At 35.6% G+C, this 19,481-nt stretch overlaps 1 protein-coding gene across 2 annotated transcripts in view; it reads left to right on the top strand.

The window, feature by feature from the left end:
- The first annotated feature begins 541 nt into the window (after positions 1–541).
- Positions 542–19,481, top strand: part of wrap73 (WD repeat containing, antisense to TP73) — a 29,343-nt gene continuing 10,403 nt past the window's right edge. The window contains exons 1-12 of one of the 2 annotated variants that reach the window (XM_067413109.1): positions 542–678; positions 1,282–1,354; positions 1,486–1,638; positions 4,883–4,999; positions 8,019–8,091; positions 9,725–9,828; positions 11,614–11,700; positions 13,743–13,877; positions 13,967–14,044; positions 15,240–15,342; positions 17,955–18,080; positions 18,665–18,856. In XM_067413109.1, the coding sequence (XP_067269210.1) occupies positions 1,286–1,354; positions 1,486–1,638; positions 4,883–4,999; positions 8,019–8,091; positions 9,725–9,828; positions 11,614–11,700; positions 13,743–13,877; positions 13,967–14,044; positions 15,240–15,342; positions 17,955–18,080; positions 18,665–18,856 (1,237 nt within the window). In that variant the 5' untranslated portion in view covers positions 542–678; positions 1,282–1,285. The remainder of the gene's footprint in view (positions 679–1,281; positions 1,355–1,485; positions 1,639–4,882; positions 5,000–8,018; positions 8,092–9,724; positions 9,829–11,613; positions 11,701–13,742; positions 13,878–13,966; positions 14,045–15,239; positions 15,343–17,954; positions 18,081–18,664; positions 18,857–19,481) is intronic. The other variant, XM_067413110.1, reaches the window with a different exon arrangement.

Raw genomic sequence — 19,481 nt, forward strand, 5'->3', positions numbered from 1 at the left:
CAGGTATAGCCTATAGGGTAAATAGGCTCGCGGAGTGTGAGTGCACTTGGCTGTGGAGGGTTGGGTTGGGGGAATTGGTGGGGAGGCGGAGGAGGCGTTAGCCGCCGTTTGGACTCACACGAGCGGGAAACGCTAATCCCATATGAAGAGGTCGCTAAAATAGAATTAAAGTGTTACGTTTATATTCTCACTTAAAAAATGACCGTCTAATTCGATTGTAGAAAGACAACTGCTCCTAACAAAAGACAACAAAAGACAACGACTATTTAAATTCCCTTCCCTAGACAACATAAACACGTTTTTCAATTTGAAATGATTATTTGAAATGCATGTACGGCTATTTAAAGCAGACAATCATTAAAAATACTGATTAAGAGTTTGGTAAGCCATATTTATTGTTAATTCTAGTGTAGCCTATACAAGAATAGAAATGAAACTACATTTCCCATAGTTCCCCTGAAACGCCGACAATAAAGCGCGACGCTGATTGGTTGTCAGCACAACACAAATGACGTTTTCGAATACGTCACTTCCGAAACATTAAGATATTCGGTTGAGCCCTTTAGCGCTCCTGGCTGAGACAGTTGATTCTCATGAGTGTGTTGTTGTTTTATCCTGCAAAGGTCTTAAATACTAACCTATAAACTCTTCGGATCAGTACTTACAATACTCTGAAAGGTAAATTGTTAAAACGCACGCAACGAATCTTCTGTTAACTTAGTAGACGTGTAACCGGTGTTGTAACTTTAGTAGACACTGATACGGAGACGTTAACGTTTCCTAAGCCTGACAAAACTGTATTATACTAGTCGTTTCTAAAATGTATTACAATTACAATTAGTCAATTTTAATATTATTAATAGTATTATAATTACAATTAGTCATTATATTCATAAATATAATGTTGATATATTGTGATTACTGGTTATAATAAAATGTCTGTCAGTCATAATGAGATTATAAGTAATATAGTTTAGTAATGGAAAACGAATCACCTTTGGGAATAATGACAATTATTCTCTCTCTCTCTCTCTCTCTCTCTCTCTCTCTCTCTCTCTCTCTCTCTCTCTCTCTCTCTCTCTCTCTCTCAATTTTTGGTGAAGAATTAGGTGTTCTTTTACTATGTTTTGTCTTTGTGTCTCTGTGTGCAAACTTATCATTTTGGTAGTATGTTACTGTCCACAGTTTAAAGTATGCAACAACACAGTCATCAATATATTTATATTTATCATATTGGTCTTTTCAGTCACAGAGTAATCAAAGGTTTACTGTTGTTTCCAGTAGCATGAATTTCTCAGAGGTATTCAAGCAATCCAATCAATTGTGCAAGGTTTCTCCTGATGGGAAATATTTGGTAAGATGTTTTTTTTACAGCCATCAACTTTGTCAAATGATAAATCAAATTATGACTATGATCAGAATAGCATGCAACCGTACTGATCTTATTTTTTCTTGTTAATCACCACATTTAATTTGGGCTCGTAGGCCACCTGTGTTCAGTACCGCCTGGTGGTCCGTGATATCAACACCCTTCAGATCGTGCACCTGTACACATGCCTGGACCAAGTGATGCACATGGAGTGGTCCTCTGACTCCCTCTTCATCCTTTGTGCCATGTACAAAAGAGGACTTGTGCAGGTATGTCAAGTTGCCCATTGCATTTCTTTGTGCACTTTTACCTTTACTTTTCAGTCTGGGTATGTTCAGCTTTTATCCAGAATGAAATACAAAAATAACATGTTAGTTACTGACAAAATGATTGTTGCAGCAGTTTATAAAAAATTAAATAAAAAAAGAAAAATAAATAAATTATTAGGATTTTTTTAGGATTATTAGGAACACCTGTTCAATTTCTCATTAATCGAATCATCTAATCAACCAATCCTATGGCAGTTGCTTCAGTGCATTAAGGGGTGTGGTCCTGGTCAAGACAATCTCCTGAACTCCAAACTGAATGTCAGAATGGGACAGAACGGTGATTTAAGCAATTTTGAGCGTGGCATGGTTGTTGGTGCCAGACGGCCGGTCTGAGTATTTCACAATCTTCTCAGTTACTGGGATTTTCACGAACAACCATTTCTAGGGTTTACAAAGAATGGTGTGAAAAAGGAAAAACATCCAGTATGCGGCAGTCCTGTGGGCGAAAATGCCTTGTTGCTAGAGGTCAGAGGAGAATGGGCCGACTGATTCAAGCTGATATATATGAAAAATGTGTTCTGGTCTGATGAGTCTCGATTTCTGTTGAGACATTCAGATGGACATTCACATTCAGACAGTCAGAATTTTGTGTAAATTGAATGAGAACATCGATTCATCATGCCTTGTTACCACTGTGCCTTTTTTGAGGGGAAATTAACTTGTAATGGTGTTTGAAAAACAAAGTGGACGTTATGGATGGGTACATGCTAATGGAGCTGCCAGTTTGATAAGTTTAAAATTATATTTAAACAACAAGCAAATGCAAAGCGGCAGCCCTTCCGATGCACTCTTTGTCCGAATTCACTCACTCACTCCTTTAAGAGGTCTATGGAGTAACGCAGGGAATAGTGACTAAGGGTATATGGGTGATTTAAAGCATAGCCAGTGTTTTTGAAGAATCTCTTGGATGAATAATTCAATGACATACATTTTTAACAGACATTTGTCAACGCCTACTAATGTAACAATGTAATTGATACAATCTTTATTTAAAGCTTCAAGTTACTTTCAAAAGGGTAATTTACTCTATTTTGATTTGCTACCATCAGACCTATTAACTTTTATCCCAATACTTCTGTGATGATTTGAATTATTGTAAATAATGATACTGTGTTGGTGAAAAGACTGTTAAGCGGTTTCATACCTACAGTATGTGACAACTGCTCCCTCTAGCCCTTGATCGTCCCTCAAGTAGGGTTCATGTTTAAGTCCCTTGGGGTCAGATAGACTCCAAACTTTTACAGAGCAATTGCATAAGGAAATATAAAAAATTGATATGGCAAATATAATTTTCTTTATTTACTTCTCATCTATTCATTAATGCTGTTTTTGTGGATATTTTGTGGGTTTTTTTACCTATTTACTGCACAATTCCTTAACTATTCCATAAATTGGCTCATGGAAAATTATTTTTTTTATGAAAAAATCACTTAAATGATGATTTTTATTAAATCTAAATTGTTTTTGGACATTGCTCTGTGGAAGGGATAGAATACTGCCATCTGCAGGTTTGTCGAAAAACGTTAGTATTTATCATTTAAGATGTAAAGTGCAAAGACCACATTATCCACTAGAGGTCCATATAGGGACTCATTTCACTTTCACTTCATTTTTCTTGATACTTCAACTTCTCCTCAAAATTGTATGATTTTATGACAATTTTACAGTTGGTGAATCTATATTTAAACATTCTAAAATACATTCAAAATCTGTATTTTTGTATTTATTTTTGTTGTTGTATGATATATTTAGAATTATTTGCTTTTGCAAATTATTATACATACATTTGCTGAAATGTTACAAGTTGCCACTAAAAGACTATAATCACATATTTATTTCAGAATTTTTTTTATCACAAATTATTTATTTTTTAGAACAAGAAATACATTTTAGAAAAGTAAATAAAACAAGCACAATAGAAAACAAAACAAAACTACAGCACCAATAAACAGTAATGAACAGGCGTGAAGAAGTGTGTGTGTATGTGTGTGTGCGTGTGTGCGTATGAGATAGAAAGTTTGTTCCACTTGGTTTTTATGCTCTATGACCAGACCTTGATATAAATGTTGACATTTTCAGATTTATACTTGATTTAGTAGATTTTTTTTACAAACAATGTGGGGAAAAAAGCATTTTTTACAGTTTCCCATTCATTGCTAAAATCTAAAAAATGTCCCATACACGTGTGCGTGCGTGTGTGTGAGTGAACATGCTTGCTCCATATAGCATTTGTGCTCTAGTATTAGTCCTTCATTTATATATATAAAATTTTCAGATTTATGCCATTTTTGTTGATTTTATTTGCCATTTTCAATCAAATACTCGCTGTTATTAGTCACATACATGTGTGTGTTTGTGTGTGTGTGTGTATGAGATAGAAAGTTTGTTCCACTTTGTGTTTATGCTCTAGGATCAGACCTTGATATAAATGTAGAAATTTTCTGATTTATACTGGATTTAGTTTATTTTGTTTTGACAAACAAAGTGAAAAAAATACTTTTTTACATTTTCCCATTCATTTTCAATGTGGGGTCAATCTGACCCCGAGGGACTTTAACGGTAAAAAATGTTTTACACACCTTTAGAACAACCGAATCAAGCCCAGATTTTTTTGTGCATGTTTAGATAGATTATTTAGGAAAAATCCCAGAGTCTCATAGCTCTGAGATGAAGGGAACACTTTTTAAAAATGGAGGAAATGTCCATCGGGGTCAGCTGGACCCTAAGGGCCGATCAAGGGCTAGACCAGCACAAACTCTGATTTGAATATTCGCTGTGATCATACTTGTAAAGGTTAAATAGACAGCAGAATGGTGGTCATTTAGGAATTCGATCGAATGTGTGATTGAATTAAGAATCCTTTAAACAAATCACATGATTTTTGACATGTGTCTCATTTACATTGGTTGCATAAATGGTACGAGCTAGACACATGGTTAAGCGTTTATTCAAATAACCCTTGCTTCAGCCGTATAACCCTCTAATAACTTAAGTATTAGGTTATAATTAATTTTCACTTTTTTATTAAATAAAATTTCCTCTCTAGTTTAATTTACACACTAAATGACCTTACCTTTGCAAGGGAAGCCAGCGCCAGTCTTTCATGTTGAACTATTCAACAGGGCAACAGGACTCAAATATGTTCGTAGTTAAATGGCCTTTGTGTATCTCTATTCTCTCTCAGGTATGGTCTCTAGAGCAGCCGGACTGGCATTGTAAGATAGACGAGGGTTCGATTGGACTAGTCTCGTCACGCTGGAGTCCTGACGGGCGACACATACTCAACACCACTGAGTTCAATGTAAGTATGGCGGTAGGAGGAGTCATTTCTGCACCGTGTCAACTGTTGCTTCCCATAAATAACCATGGACAGGACTGAGTTCAACTCTGTGGGGTCAGAGTCAGAATACACTGTTCTTCTGAAAATTACTTTTCATGGTCTGGTTAATAATACAAACCATGAAAAAAGCAGAATAATAAAAAATAGCACTAGGTGCAAAATATGATGGAATTTTTTTGTTATTATCTCTATTTACATAAATGAGAAATGGCCATGTCCACTACTGCTCATACATTTGGGGTTGGTAAAATGAAAAGTGCATTAATTTGATTTAAAATATATACCGTAAAACAGTAATATTGTGAAATATTACTGTTTAAATTAAAATAACTGTTTTCTGTTTGAATATGTTTTAAAACAAATCATTTATGAGATGAAAGTTCAGCTTTACAATTACTCTAGTCTTCATTCACATGCTGTTTAAAAAAACATTTTAATATAGTGATTTAAAACATAGTTATCAGTGTTGAAAACTGCATATTATTTTAGTGGAAACCATGATTATTGTTTTTTTTTTCAGGATACTTTGAATTGAAATTCCAAAAGAACAACAATTTTTACAACAAAAAAATAGAAATATTTTGTGACATTATAAATCTCTTTACGGTCACTTTACTTCAGTTTACTTTCAGTTCACTTTACGATCAGTTGAATGCCTTCTTACTGAATAAAAGTATTAACTGAACCCAAACTATTGAACAGTAGTGTATTATGAAATCTCGATGCCACTTTCTCTCTCTCCTTCTCTCTTTCTGTCTGTCTGGATTACACTTGGGCTGAGTGCCACAGTAGTCGAATGTCGCCTGAACTTGATTCCAAGAACTACTGACAGGTGTTGAGATGATGGACAGGTGTGTGTGTGTGTGTCTGTGTTCACCACGCACTTGGAATGAAGTGTCTGTCTGGAATTCCTGCTCTTTGTCTGGAGTGTGTGAGCATGAATGATGTCTGGACACTTGTCTGTTGTCTTCCTTCTGACGTCTCCGTTACAGACTTCCATAAATGAACAGCACACTATCTGTTTTAATGACAGCACATGCAGTGTTTATGAAAGTTTGCGATGGTCAATTTTAAAGCAGCTTATTAAGGTTGTGTAAGCCAGGGGTTCATACTTCATAGTCAATGGTGTTTCTTTGAAAATTGGACAAAGACTAAAAACCACATTCAAGTCAGCTTGCTTTTCTAGTGTGCCACCTAGAGGATTCAGACTGAACAATATAAAGGTGCCGAGTACACACTAGAGTTCTAAAATTGTATGTGCTGCATCAGCAGACTTATTACAGAATCATTTGGAAGACTTTTTTGGGTGAACTATCCCTTAAAATTGTAAACAAAATTACATTCATATGACTTTAGATGATTTGGAATCATGCACAGGTTAAATGCGCCACTTTTTTTGACTTGTTGGGACTTTTTTGTACGAGCTTGACTGTGTGAATCACTATCCACCATTTTTTATGGTAAAATATTCTATATAACATATATAACATTCATGATTCGGATCACGTGTCAAACTGCTGAAATCACGTGACATTGGCGATCTGAATCATCAATCGTTGCGCTGATTCATAACATTCGAAACTTTGTTTTGAAATCGGCCCATCACTATATAAGCCGTTATTTTGGTGTAGTTTTTTGTGCAAAAAAACTATACTCGTTGGTTCATAAAATGATTGTAGAATCACTGTAGTGAGATGGGCTTTGTAACGACGTCTTTAGTGCCTTTTATGGGTCTTGAGAGAGGAAATGACATTGGTGTCGGATTTCAACAAAAAATCTTCAGAATTTTCATTTTTTGGTGAACTAACCCTTTAAACTCGCACACAGTAACAAAACAGCATTGACAACCTGAACAAATTAACAAACTGGAAAAAAAACAAGTACTGCATAGTTATAGTACACGAGGTTGGAGTAATAGACGTGCCTATTACACTGTCTGTGTTGTCAGCAGTAATAATAAAAAAAAAAATAATGCAGAGAAAAAGAGAAAAAAAATTTACTTTGTGTGGAAAACTTTCAGGACGGCATTTTTTGTTTATTGCTTGTAATGTGTTATTATTTGTTCCCCTTTACTACTTTATATTTGCTTGGTGGTGGTGGTGAAACTTACATTTTTAGTTGGTTGTAACTATATTTAGATGGTTAATATTTCTTAAAATACAATTGTTTTGCTTTATTATCAATTCATAGTCATTTGTATTACTTACAGTATAATTAAAGTAGTTCAGTACATACATTTGATATTCTAAGTCGGTAAACTCATTACTTGATAAGAAAACAAAATGTTTTAAATCGAATCGTCAGATACGACACACACACACACACACACACACACACACACACACACACACACACACACCTAATAATTAATATTCCTATACTTATTCATTTAATATTATTATTTCAGATTTCATATAATTTTATGTTTTATTTATCATATCATTGATTCTAAATGGACATCAACAAAACAGTTCCCACTGGGTATATAGAGTTTTTTCCTTTTCTACATGACCTCCCTCTTTCTTATGATAAAGACGCATAATTACTTTCCATATTGTTAGCTGTTTTTTTGTTTTTTTTTACTTTTTGGACTTTATTTTACATTACGGTAGTTTAAGAAATGTTCTTACTTGTCTGTCCAATAGGCTTTGTCATTTGTCTGATAATGGAGATATTCTGGTAGTTCATCCAAAAATGAAAATGATCCCATAATTTACTCACCCTTAAGCCATCTTTCTTTTCACCCTCAAGACTTTCTTCTTTTAGCCAAACATAATCAGAGTTGTATTATAACATTTCCAAATAAGGGCGAGTAAATCATAGGATAATTTTCATTTTTGAGTGAACTATCCCTTTAAACTTGTCGTACACCCCAGACCTGTGTTTTAATATTAAGGTTGACAACTTGAAGCTGCAACTGGGTTTGTATTATTGAATTTAAGCATTTATATCGTTATAATTTTTTGCTTTATCTTCACAGTTGAGAGTCACCGTCTGGTCTCTATGCACAAAATCTGTATCCTACATCAAGTATCCTAAATCCTGCCAGAAAGGTGAGTGCATGCAGTAAGTGCAGACAATGAGTGTTTGAACTAGTTATACTAGCCTGGGTATAGCTAGTTTCATAAACTGTTTGTTGGGGGGGATGTAAGGACGGGGTGACAGAAACATGAATCATGTGAGTATTTACCTGTAATATAAGTCATGTCCCTGGACGTCTAGCCAGGGCTGAGCTCTCACAGACAGCTGGTAAATGGCACATAGTCCTCATAACCCCCCTTACACTCCAGGACATCAGCTTCATATCATGCACCACTGCCATAGATTCTCATTTTCTGGCCGGCAGTGTGTGGATTCAGCTATCTGTCACCCCTGTCGCTCGTGGATTGAGCTGTAACCTTCGGATCAGCTGATGGAAAACTTGTGTTGAAAGGTGCTTCTGTGCTAGCATTGTGTTGTCTGTCTACCAGAGTGAATTATGAAAACTGTTCATCATTTATTTTTTGCAGTCGTGGGTAAGTTATAGATCACAATTTCATTCATAACATAATTGACCTTCATCCACTTTTGGGGACTGTAGCCCATAATGTAAAGTAGTTATCAACAACTGTCAAGTTACTTTAAAAAAAAAGGTTTGCTACACCACAATCTACTAACAAAAAATAACTACACATAAGACACCTATTAAATAAGTTAGCAATATAAAAAAATATAAATAAAAAAATAATAATAAAAAATACAGTACACAAGCGTTAAGACGTTTTGGGTTGGTAATTTTTATTGTTTTTGAAAAATAAAGTGTCTTATACCTGTAATTATTTGATCAAAAATAAAGTAAAATTATGAAATATTATTAAATTTTAAATAAATATATTATAAAGTGTAATTTATTCCTGTGATGGAAAAGCTGATTTTTTAGCAGCCCTCAGTGTCACATGATCCTTAGGAAAAAATTTGAATATGCCGATTTGGTGTTTAAGAAACATTTATGATTATTATCAGTGTTTGCTGCTCCATATTTTGTGGAAACTAATAGTTTTTAGGATTCTTTGATAAAAATAGAAATGTAAAAAAAAAAATGGACAGAAAAACATCTTTACTGTCACTTTTGATCAATGTAATGCATACTTGCTGAATATAAGTATCAATTTCTTTTCTTCTTTTTTAAACTCATTTGAATGGCCTTGTAAACTGTCAAATGTTGTATATACACTATATTGCCAAAAGTATTGGGACACCCCTCCAGATCACTGAATTCAGATGTTCCAATCACAATGAATGTTCATGTACATGTAAAGGCAGGTGTCCCAAAATGTTTGGCAATATAGTGTATTTTGCCTTTTTTAAGTAACTGAAAACATGTGCTTTAGTGTGATGCCCCATCCACATTGCTAGGTGTCATTGTAAGGACTGCTATATCGGCCAGGGCCCCTATCCACCTTTTTTCTGACGAGACTACTGCGTTTAAGATTAGGGAGGCACTTCCGGATTGTGGAAGTTTCACTCAAAAAGACAGAAACAAATAATTTCAAGTCATAAGCTTGTGTTACAAATAATCCTTATTTGTCATGTTGACTGAATGAGCGGTACAAATTCCTGTAAAAAAATGTATTTTCCATTTCAGAATTACAGTCTATAGAATATATGGTTGACTATTTATGTTTTAAATGCATAAATGTGTTTCAGGCATGGACTTCACTGCAGACGGCCGTTATATGGCTCTGGCAGAAAGGCGGGAGTGTAAAGACTGTATCAGTGTGTTTGTTTGTGATGACTGGCATCTTCTCAGAGTGAGTGCAATAGTACTGTGCATTATTCGTTTTTATACCGAGAAATGAGGGTGATTGTTCCATAAAGGTGCCCTAGAATGAGTTGAAATATGTTAAATGGTTCTCTGATATCTACATAGAGGGTATGGGGCTTATTTAAGGGCAAACATTGTCCAGATACAGTTTTACAGGTCCATTTACAACCCTATAAATTGTCCCTAGGATGTAATGCTCTGTTTTTGGCTTATTTTAGCCACTCAGAGCTCACTGCAGTTCAGTTGTTCAGCAAAGAGGCTCATGAGTCCTGACCGTCCTGACACAACACAGACCGACTGAATGACACGTTAAGCAGAACATCTCAAATGGAGATTGCTAAAATGCAGCTTACTTGTTTATTGGTGTTTTCAGATCGTCCGTGCACGAGAGAGAGCTCGCGTGCATATGGTTGCCAGATTGTACATGTTTAGGTAAAACACGGGATAGTATACGCGTTCTTTTCACAGAAAAGCTCTGATTGGGGGATTTAATTACTGAAATCTGGCAACTGCAAGCACGAACACTCTAACGCTCTTCTTTCCCCCAACAAAACCAGTGCTTTTAGTTAGTTTACATTTTTTTTAAACTACATTTTAGACTCGTCTTTTTTCATCAGTGACATTGCATGTTTATATAACGTTAGTCACAATGTAGGCTACGCAGTGACTGTGATGTACTCTGAAATACAAACATGTTAAAACAATACTTCAGTTCTCAAAAATATAAATATATATATTTTTTTTACAAAATGATTAGAAGCCTCTTCAAATGACTATCGTTTAACTTGTATGGTGGAGAAGGTGACGTTAGCTAGGAGGATCGAGTGAACGATCTTTAAGCAACTAAACTAACGTAGTATGACGTATCTACGGTTGTATTTTGTAATACAAAATAATATCAACTTTTGTCTTTAGACACACTATTTAGTTTTGTATGATACTTGGGAGTTTCATATTGTTACCGTACTAGCATTATCTAGACAATGCGGTCTCTCTAAGAAACTTTAACATTTAATCAGAAATTGTTTAGACACTCAATCAGTGGATATAGTTGGAATTGCCCCTTTCTTCAGTTTTAGACGCTGAGCGAATCCTGCTTGATATTGTCCCAGGTTAGAAAAACTGTCTGTGGTGAAATGGGCCGAGCATACGAATGATTTTGAATTAAATTGTTGCGGTATCAGATTATAATAAACATCCACCATGACTGTTGACATTTTTTATCTGTGGGAAGGGTATGAAAAGTCCTCACGTCCCTGCTGCATAGCCTGGAACATGACATTTGTGTCCATGAGCTGCCGTTTTCGCTATCCCCGCGTGACGCGTTTACCTGATGATTCAGCTGCGCAGTTCCGCCTGACAATGAACATGGGCTGACATGCAAATGTTGGGGGCGTGCATATTAATGATCCCAGCGATTGCTTCACAGTTGGTGTTATGTTGAGATTTGCCTATTTTTCTGTGGTGTTTTTCATGCACAAGATTTACATAAGAAGTAGGAGGCAATGGTGTTTGAGACTCACAGTATGTGATGTCCATGTACTGAACTCTTATTATTTCACTATGGCAAGGTTAATTCAATTTTTCCTTCTAGGGCACCTTTAAGATGTCTATTTCTTTGGATTTTAGGGTGCATTATGTGATTTGATCAGACAGTGTGTTAAATGGACATGACAAATTACGATATTGCATTTTTGGTGCAAGAAACTTGGCTTGGCTAGCATTTATAATTTGTCTGTCCAATTTTCCATTTCTTCCATTTTGTCTGTAGCATTTTGAGAGCGAGACTCAAGATCTGGCAGGACTAGAGTGGTCTCCTAACGGCTGTGTGCTTGCAGTGTGGGACAGCTGTCTCGAGGTGAAGGAAATCAATGCTTCTGGTCACAAAAGACTTCTTTCACAACCTGATTCTGATCATTGACCTAAGACGTACTACATAACATTTGTTATTTTTAGTAGCCTGGATGTGCATTTTAAAAGATGTGCCATATATACAGTCTTGTTCAAAATAATAGCAGTACAATGTGACTAACCAGAATAATCAAGGTTTTTCGTATATTTTTTATTGCTACGTGGCAAACAAGTTACCAGTAGGTTCAGTAGATTCTCAGAAAACAAACAAGACCCAGCATTCATGATATGCACGCTCTTAAGGCTGTGCAATTGGGCAATTAGTTGAAAGGGGTGTGTTCAAAAAAATAGCAGTGTCTACCTTTGACTGTACAAACTCAAAACTATTCTGTACAAACATTTTTTTTTCCTGGGATTTAGCAATCCTGTGAATCACTAAACTAATATTTAGTTGTATGACCACAGTTTTTTAAAACTGCTTGACATCTGTGTGGCATGGAGTCAACCAACTTGTGGCACCTCTCAGCTGTTATTCCACTCCATGATTCTTTAACAACATTCCACAATTCATTCACATTTCTTGGTTTTGCTTCAGAAACAGCATTTTTGATATCACCCCACAAGTTCTCAATTGGATTAAGGTCTGGAGATTGGGCTGGCCACTCCATAACATTAATTTTGTTGGTTTGGAACCAAGACTTTGCCCGTTTACTAGTGTGTTTTGGGTCATTGTCTTGTTGAAACAACCGTTTCAAGGGCATGTCCTCTTCAGCATAGGGCAACATGACCTCTTCAAGTATTTTAACATATGCAAACTGATCCATGATCCCTGGTATGCGATAAATAGGCCCAACACCATAGTAGGAGAAACATGCCCATATCATGATGCTTGCACCTCCATGCTTCACTGTCTTCACTGTGTACTGTGGCTTGAATTCAGAGTTTGGGGGTCGTCTCACAAACTGCCTGTGGCCCTTGGACCCAAAAAGAACAATTTTACTCTCATCAGTCCACAAAATGTTCCTCCATATCTCTTTAGGCCAGTTGATGTGTTCTTTGGCAAATTGTAACCTCTTCTGCACATGCCTTTTTTTTAACAGAGGGACTTTGCGGGGGATTCTTGAAAATAGATTAGCTTCACACAGACGTCTTCTAACTGTCACAGTACTTACAGGTAACTCCAGACTGTCTTTGATCATCCTGGAGGTGATCATTGGCTGAGCCTTTGCCATTCTGGTTATTCTTCTATCCATTTTGATGGCTGTCTTCCGTTTTCTTCCACGTCTCTCTGGTTTTGCTCTCCATTTTAAGGCATTGGAGATCATTTTAGCTGAACAGCCTATCATTTTTTGCACCTCTTTATAGGTTTTCCCCTCTCTAATCAACTTTTTAATCAAAGTACGCTGTTCTTCTGAACAATGTCTTAAACGACCCATTTTCCTCAGCTTTCAAATGCATGTTCAACAAGTGTTGGCTTCATCCTTAAATAGGGGCCACCTGATTCACACCTGTTTCTTCACAAAATTGATGACCTCAGTGATTGAATCCCACACTGCTATTTTTTTGAACACACCCCTTTCAACTAATTGCCCAATTGCACAGCCTTAAGAGCGTGCATATCATGAATGCTGGGTCTTGTTTGTTTTCTGACAATCTACTGAACCTACTGGTAACTTGTTTGCCACGTAGCAATAAAAAAATATACGAAAAACCTTGATTATTCTGGTTAGTCACATTGTACTGCTATTATTTTGAACAAGACTGTAATTAGCATTTGGATTGATGTGCTAATTAGTTGTTAGTGTAATCTACGTGATTTCTACCACATCATTTTCATTAAATCCAGCTAGTCAGATTGGAGTTTTTTTAAACAATTTTGAAAATCTCTTGAGATCAATAAGCATCAAAACGAACGATTGATGCAGACACAGTGTTTTGAATGCCTCTTATCATTGATCAGCAGAGTTTGACTTTTTATCATTGAAACAATTTTTGTTTAATAAATTTGTTAAATATTAACTAATCAGATATACTTTTTTCTCTCCTCAGTATAAAATGTTATTATACTCGCTGGATGGCCGCCTGCTGTCTTCCTTCAGTGCGTATGAGTGGTCTCTAGGCATAAAGTCTGTCTCTTGGAGTCCCAGCAGCCAGTTCTTGGCCGTTGGCAGCTATGATGAGAAGGTAGAAAATCTGTTCGAGAAACAGATGGAAAATATCAGTTTAATATAAAAGGATCTGTGTAAAAGAGCTTTAATGGGCTTTCCCATTAGGTTCGGATCCTGAATCACATCACCTGGAAGAAGATCACTGAATTTGAGCATCCATCCACCATCATAAACACCAAAGCTGTAGGTGTTTTCTCCTGAACACATGTCTGAGGGAGTGGGACTGTTATTAAGAGGGGAAAACTCAACTTGACTTTACTAAGTGCCCCTATTATGCTATTTTAAAGGTTTCTTATTTTATTTTGGAAATCTCCTACAATAAGTTTACATGCATCCAAGGTAAAAAATTAAATAAAAAAAACTTTAAAGTTCACCGACATGTAAAAAAAAAAATTAATTGATTTTTGGGTGAACAATCCCTTGAATTTTCTCATAAATATACACCGCAGCATCACCTCTTTTCTCTGTGTCTGAAACAGCTCGATAAAAGATCCGTTTTCTCAAAACCTAGGGCCCTGTGATTTCCGTGATGAATTAGAATTCAGTCATAAAAATATGTATTTACTGTATAATGCGGTACGTCATAGAATTTATAAAAACATGTATGGAACTTTTGGCTTTTTAGGAACATGTATTTGTCCATCTCTCAATTATCATTGATTTTCAATGAATTACATATATGAGCCATAAAAAGCCTGATGTGTAAATATGATACTCAACAACAACAAAAAACATGTATGCATAAATATATACAAAGTTTGCATGTGTTTTTTTGTTGAGTATCATATTTCATCACAAACATACACAAAAATGTATGTATACAGAATTTTAAAAAAGTCATATTTCTTTTATATTTTTTGTAGTTTTTTTTTTAATAAATTCAGTTACTTATGTTCATGCTTCTGTTATTAACATTTAATTAAACCATTAAAATGGAATCCAGAAAACTTTAAAACAGAAAACAGAATCTGGTATAAAATGTCTGCCTCTTTCTCATGCACTTTCACCATAGTGCATGATTTGTAAACTTGATACATTTTAACATTTGCATCACACAACCAGCTTCATATGTATGACTTTTCTGACATAGTAAACTTGCTTGCTACAACAACCAGCATAATAAAAAATACCGGTAGATTCACATTCATTTGTTTCAGATAAAACTTTATGCGCCGCTTGCTGGACATTTCGCTTTGAATGTGTCGCGAGACATGCAAAGCAATGTACTATCATACTGAAATATTGACACATGCAAAAAGATGTCCAATAAACCTAGGTTCCACAAACTAGACCATTATGATTAGATTTTGAGTTTACATATTTCTTGTAAGAGAATGTAAGAGTCTTTTTTACAATCAAATACTCTTTGTTTCTTTAGGTGGTATTTAAGGAAGTGGAGAAGAGACCCGTTGTGGGCAGTGAGGATCTTTCTATTCATCAGCTGACCATGGATAATTCACTATTTAGCACACAGAGCAAGTGTAAGTTTCATTTAATCTTGTGTACAGTGCTTGGTAGGTAAACTATGTTCCTAATGTGAGGAGGGCATCTGTTGTGTGTGTTTGCACTAATATTACCTGCTGTGCTGAGTCTTGGTGGATGCCAGAGATTTAACTTTGTGGCAGGTCATTAAGAATGAGTAACTATTTCTTTTGCTGGACTATTGACAGAGGTGGGCAGATACACTACATAAATCTCTCCAACATTGTAGTAATGGAGATCTTATGTTACAATCAAACTTAGCCCCCAAATTCACTTTTTTACTAATAAAATTTGTATTTTGTACTTTGCACACATACACTCTAAAATTCACTGTACAAAGCGCACTTTGGTCCATCTTGAACATTTATTGAAACTGAGCTTCACAAAAAGTGTTTTCTTGTATCATAAACCTGAGCACATTACCATTTGATTGTATATCACATGTAATGTATAAATCAACACCTGCTGAGGTTAAATGCTAAGGATAGCCAATCACAACAGAGACAATTTACATATAGAAGATTTAAAGATTCCGAACCAAAAAAAAAGCCTTTTTTAATGGTTATTTTAAAATGTACATGAAGGCAGTACAACAAATATTACTAAAACTTTAGAATTAAAAAATATATTTTTTTAATTATTATTAATTATTAATAATATATACTGTAGATTTATACTAGATTCTTTTCATTGCCTTAAGTCATAAAATGTAACATTAATTATTTTTAATTGCATATATTTGCATTTACAAGATGTAATATATATGAAAATATCATTTGGATTGAGGTATTAATTAATTATTAGTGTATGTGATTTTTAACCACAGATTTTTGTTGTTGAAGCAAGCGAATCAGATGTAATTTCTGAGCCCAGTAAGCATATATTAAAATTTGTATTAATACATTCTCAGTTTGGGAAAATCACTATTTTCCTTGGATTTAGAGTGCATGTTTTTGATCAAATAGAAGGTGAAAAATGGTAATAAAAAATCGAAATATGCTGTGTTGAGAGTAACGCATTACAAGTAACGCAATTTACGTAATCAGATTACTTTTTTCAAGTGACTAGTAAAGTAATGCATTACTTTTAAAGGGGTGATAAATTGAGAAATCAACTTTCCCTCGAGCTTTTGATATATAAAAGGTCAAGGTAATATAAGAAATCCTGTAAGTTTCATAGCTGAAAACTTCCTTGTTAGTAAAAGAAAAGCTTTTATAGACACCAGGCCCAGAAAACGATAGCTCTCAAATCAATTACGTAACAGATAAATGTGTACGCCAGCTTCTGTAGCCCCGCCCACCGACTCGTGGAGCTAAACAAGCAATTAACAAGCCGGAGATATATAATAGTTCGTAAACAAGAGACACAGGTTGACACTGGATTTGCAGACATATTGAGATTAAAACACAATGCTGTGCCTTCTATATTGGATCTGACAGGAATGGTGCAACACACTTATGTGAGTAAACATGTTTTTTTAAATAATTTTTTTATAAGTGATAGTATTGCATTGTTACAGATTATATTGATTATGTGTCTAACATAACATACCTTAGCACGCTGTCACAGGCTGGATAATTACTTATTTGTTGTTTTTATTGCGATTCGGGATCAGAACAGATCAGATTGGACATGCAATATTATGGGCCAGGGGGCTCGCAAAGCCCAGTGTCCCAGGGCTATGTGTTTTCCAGACGGGCTACCAAAATATAAGCATGTCGGCAGACCAGTGAATCTTAAATAGTGAAATAACATTCATTTCTTGATCTGCGTTGTTCACTCTCTTAACTTGATATTTGAAGAGTGTGCGCCCACACATGTGTGTGCAGTTTGGGCTTATATCCACCGATCTATTGGCCAAGTAATAAAAAAATAAATAAATCGTGGGTGGATGAGAGAGAAATCATTGTGTTTGTTTGATAAATATGTTTTAAGAGCCCTGTCAGAGAATCATTCCGGTTGCCGCTTTCAAAACAATTCCTCCTTCATGTGAAATGAACTGACAGGGGAGTTGAAGCTCATTAAATATGCAAATCTTATCCAATGCTAGCCGTGGGCGTTTACTTCTAAATCTCCAGTGCGTCACGCACGTCAAAACCCAGCGTTCAGAAGACAGCCTCAAAACCAGTGTAGAAAATAGCCTATTACTTTTAGTTATGATGTTTTTGAATGTAAAAACCACTCAAACGTCATTAGTTGACCTCAGACAACAGTATTTATAAAATAAAATAAAAGCCAGTTCATGACACCTTTAAATGTACAACAAAATATCTGATTTACTTTTTCAAACAGGTAATGCAAGTTACTTGATTTTCCCATTTATTGACTTACAGCCTTTCTGTTCCCATGTTGCGAAAAATTGCATTACTTTCCAAAAATGTAACCAAATACGCAATGTAATTGATTACTTTTAAAAGTTATTTTCCCCAACACTGATCGTATGACATTTTGGTACAAGAGACATTTATAAGTAAAGTGTAAAATATGCTTTTAGCATTACTGCAGTGCACACAATCTGAAAGCATAAGTGAAAGAGGTGGTGAAATACAAATAAAATGTGAAAATAATGCTTTTACATTTTTATCAGATAGACTTCAATACCTTGTTTCAGATGAGATCACACAACTGCCAACCCAGGTTCCAGTAATCAAGCCTGATCCAGACCGGGCCAACCCTAAAATCGGCATCTCTGCTTTGGCTTTCAGTGCCGATAATCGCTACCTTGCTACAAAGAATGGTGAGTCTGTGTGTATTAATGAAACAATCATGAGTCCTGGATGTGAATCAAGCAGGGCTTCCACTTTTTAACCTATGAATTTCCATGACTTGTATTACTAGGTGCACATATTTAAGCTATTTCTAGTTGATATTCATTCAAGGCAAGACACTACAGATGTAACTCATTTACAAAATATAACAAAGATATATTTTGATTAATTACAGTACATTAAGGCAGTTCTTTTGCATTATAAGTTTTCTGAAATGTTTAAACAAGGCTTTATCTAATTAAATATGCCTTAATTTGCATGGTTTTTCAAAATAAAAATCTGAACATTTTATAAAGCCAATCTTGCTTTGTTGTTCATCTTCATGTCCAATTTGGCAACAATAACCATTATGAGAAGCATTACATTCTGCCAGTGCCAACCTGAATGTGATTTTCAGAGCCATTTGTTGCCCTTTCCTTGTTGCAAGGAAATTCCCTTGCATCAAACAGGCTTTATTTTTCCTATTCAGATGTCCTAACAACTGTGCTGCGTAGGCTTGTGTTTGTGAGGGTGTTGTTATTGAGATGCTTACGCTGTGTCCAACTTTTGTCAGATAACATGCCTCAGAGCCTGTGGGTGTGGGACATGCAGAGACTCTGTCTGCTGGCTGTCTTGGAACAGACGGCTCCTGTGCGCTGCTTCGTCTGGGACCCGCGCAGACCTCGACTGGCTCTCTGCACCGGAAACACCAAAGTTTATCTCTGGTCACCAGCTGGCTGTGTGTCTGTGAATGTACCAGTTGAAGGTATGGATCCAGTTTCACCACAGTTTATATCTCAAACATTACTTTCAAACAAGCTTTTACACTATTTCTTACACAACACGTACAGTTATGTGTGTTATAATATAACAAAAATCTTTCGAAATGCTGATATTTAAAAATAAAAAAAACATTCATACATATACAGTGGGTACGGAAAGTATTCAGACCGCCTTAAATTTTCACTCTGTTATGTTGCAGCCATTTGCTTAAGTCATTTAAGTAATTTTTTGTTCTCATTAAGGTACATACAGCACCCAATATTGACAGAAAAACACAGAATTGAAGGCATTTTTGCAGATTTATTAAAAAAGAAAAACTGAAGTATCACATGGTCCTAAGTATTCAGACCCTTAAAAAAAAAAAAAAGACCTGAAGGACTCGAAGATGGTAAGAAATAAGATTCTCTGGTTTGATTATTAGACCAAGATAGAACTTTTTGGCCTTAATTCTAAGCAGTATGTGTGGAGAAAACCAGACACTGCTCATCATCTGTCCAAAACAGTCCCAACAGTGAAGTATGGTGGTGGCAGCACCATGCTGTGGGGGTGTTTTTCAGCTGGAGGGACAGGATGGCTGGTTGCAATTGAGGGAAAGACGAATGCGGCCA

Source organism: Pseudorasbora parva, chromosome 13 (assembly GCF_024679245.1).
Source record: "Pseudorasbora parva isolate DD20220531a chromosome 13, ASM2467924v1, whole genome shotgun sequence".
NCBI classification, from domain to species: Eukaryota; Metazoa; Chordata; class Actinopteri; order Cypriniformes; family Gobionidae; genus Pseudorasbora; species Pseudorasbora parva.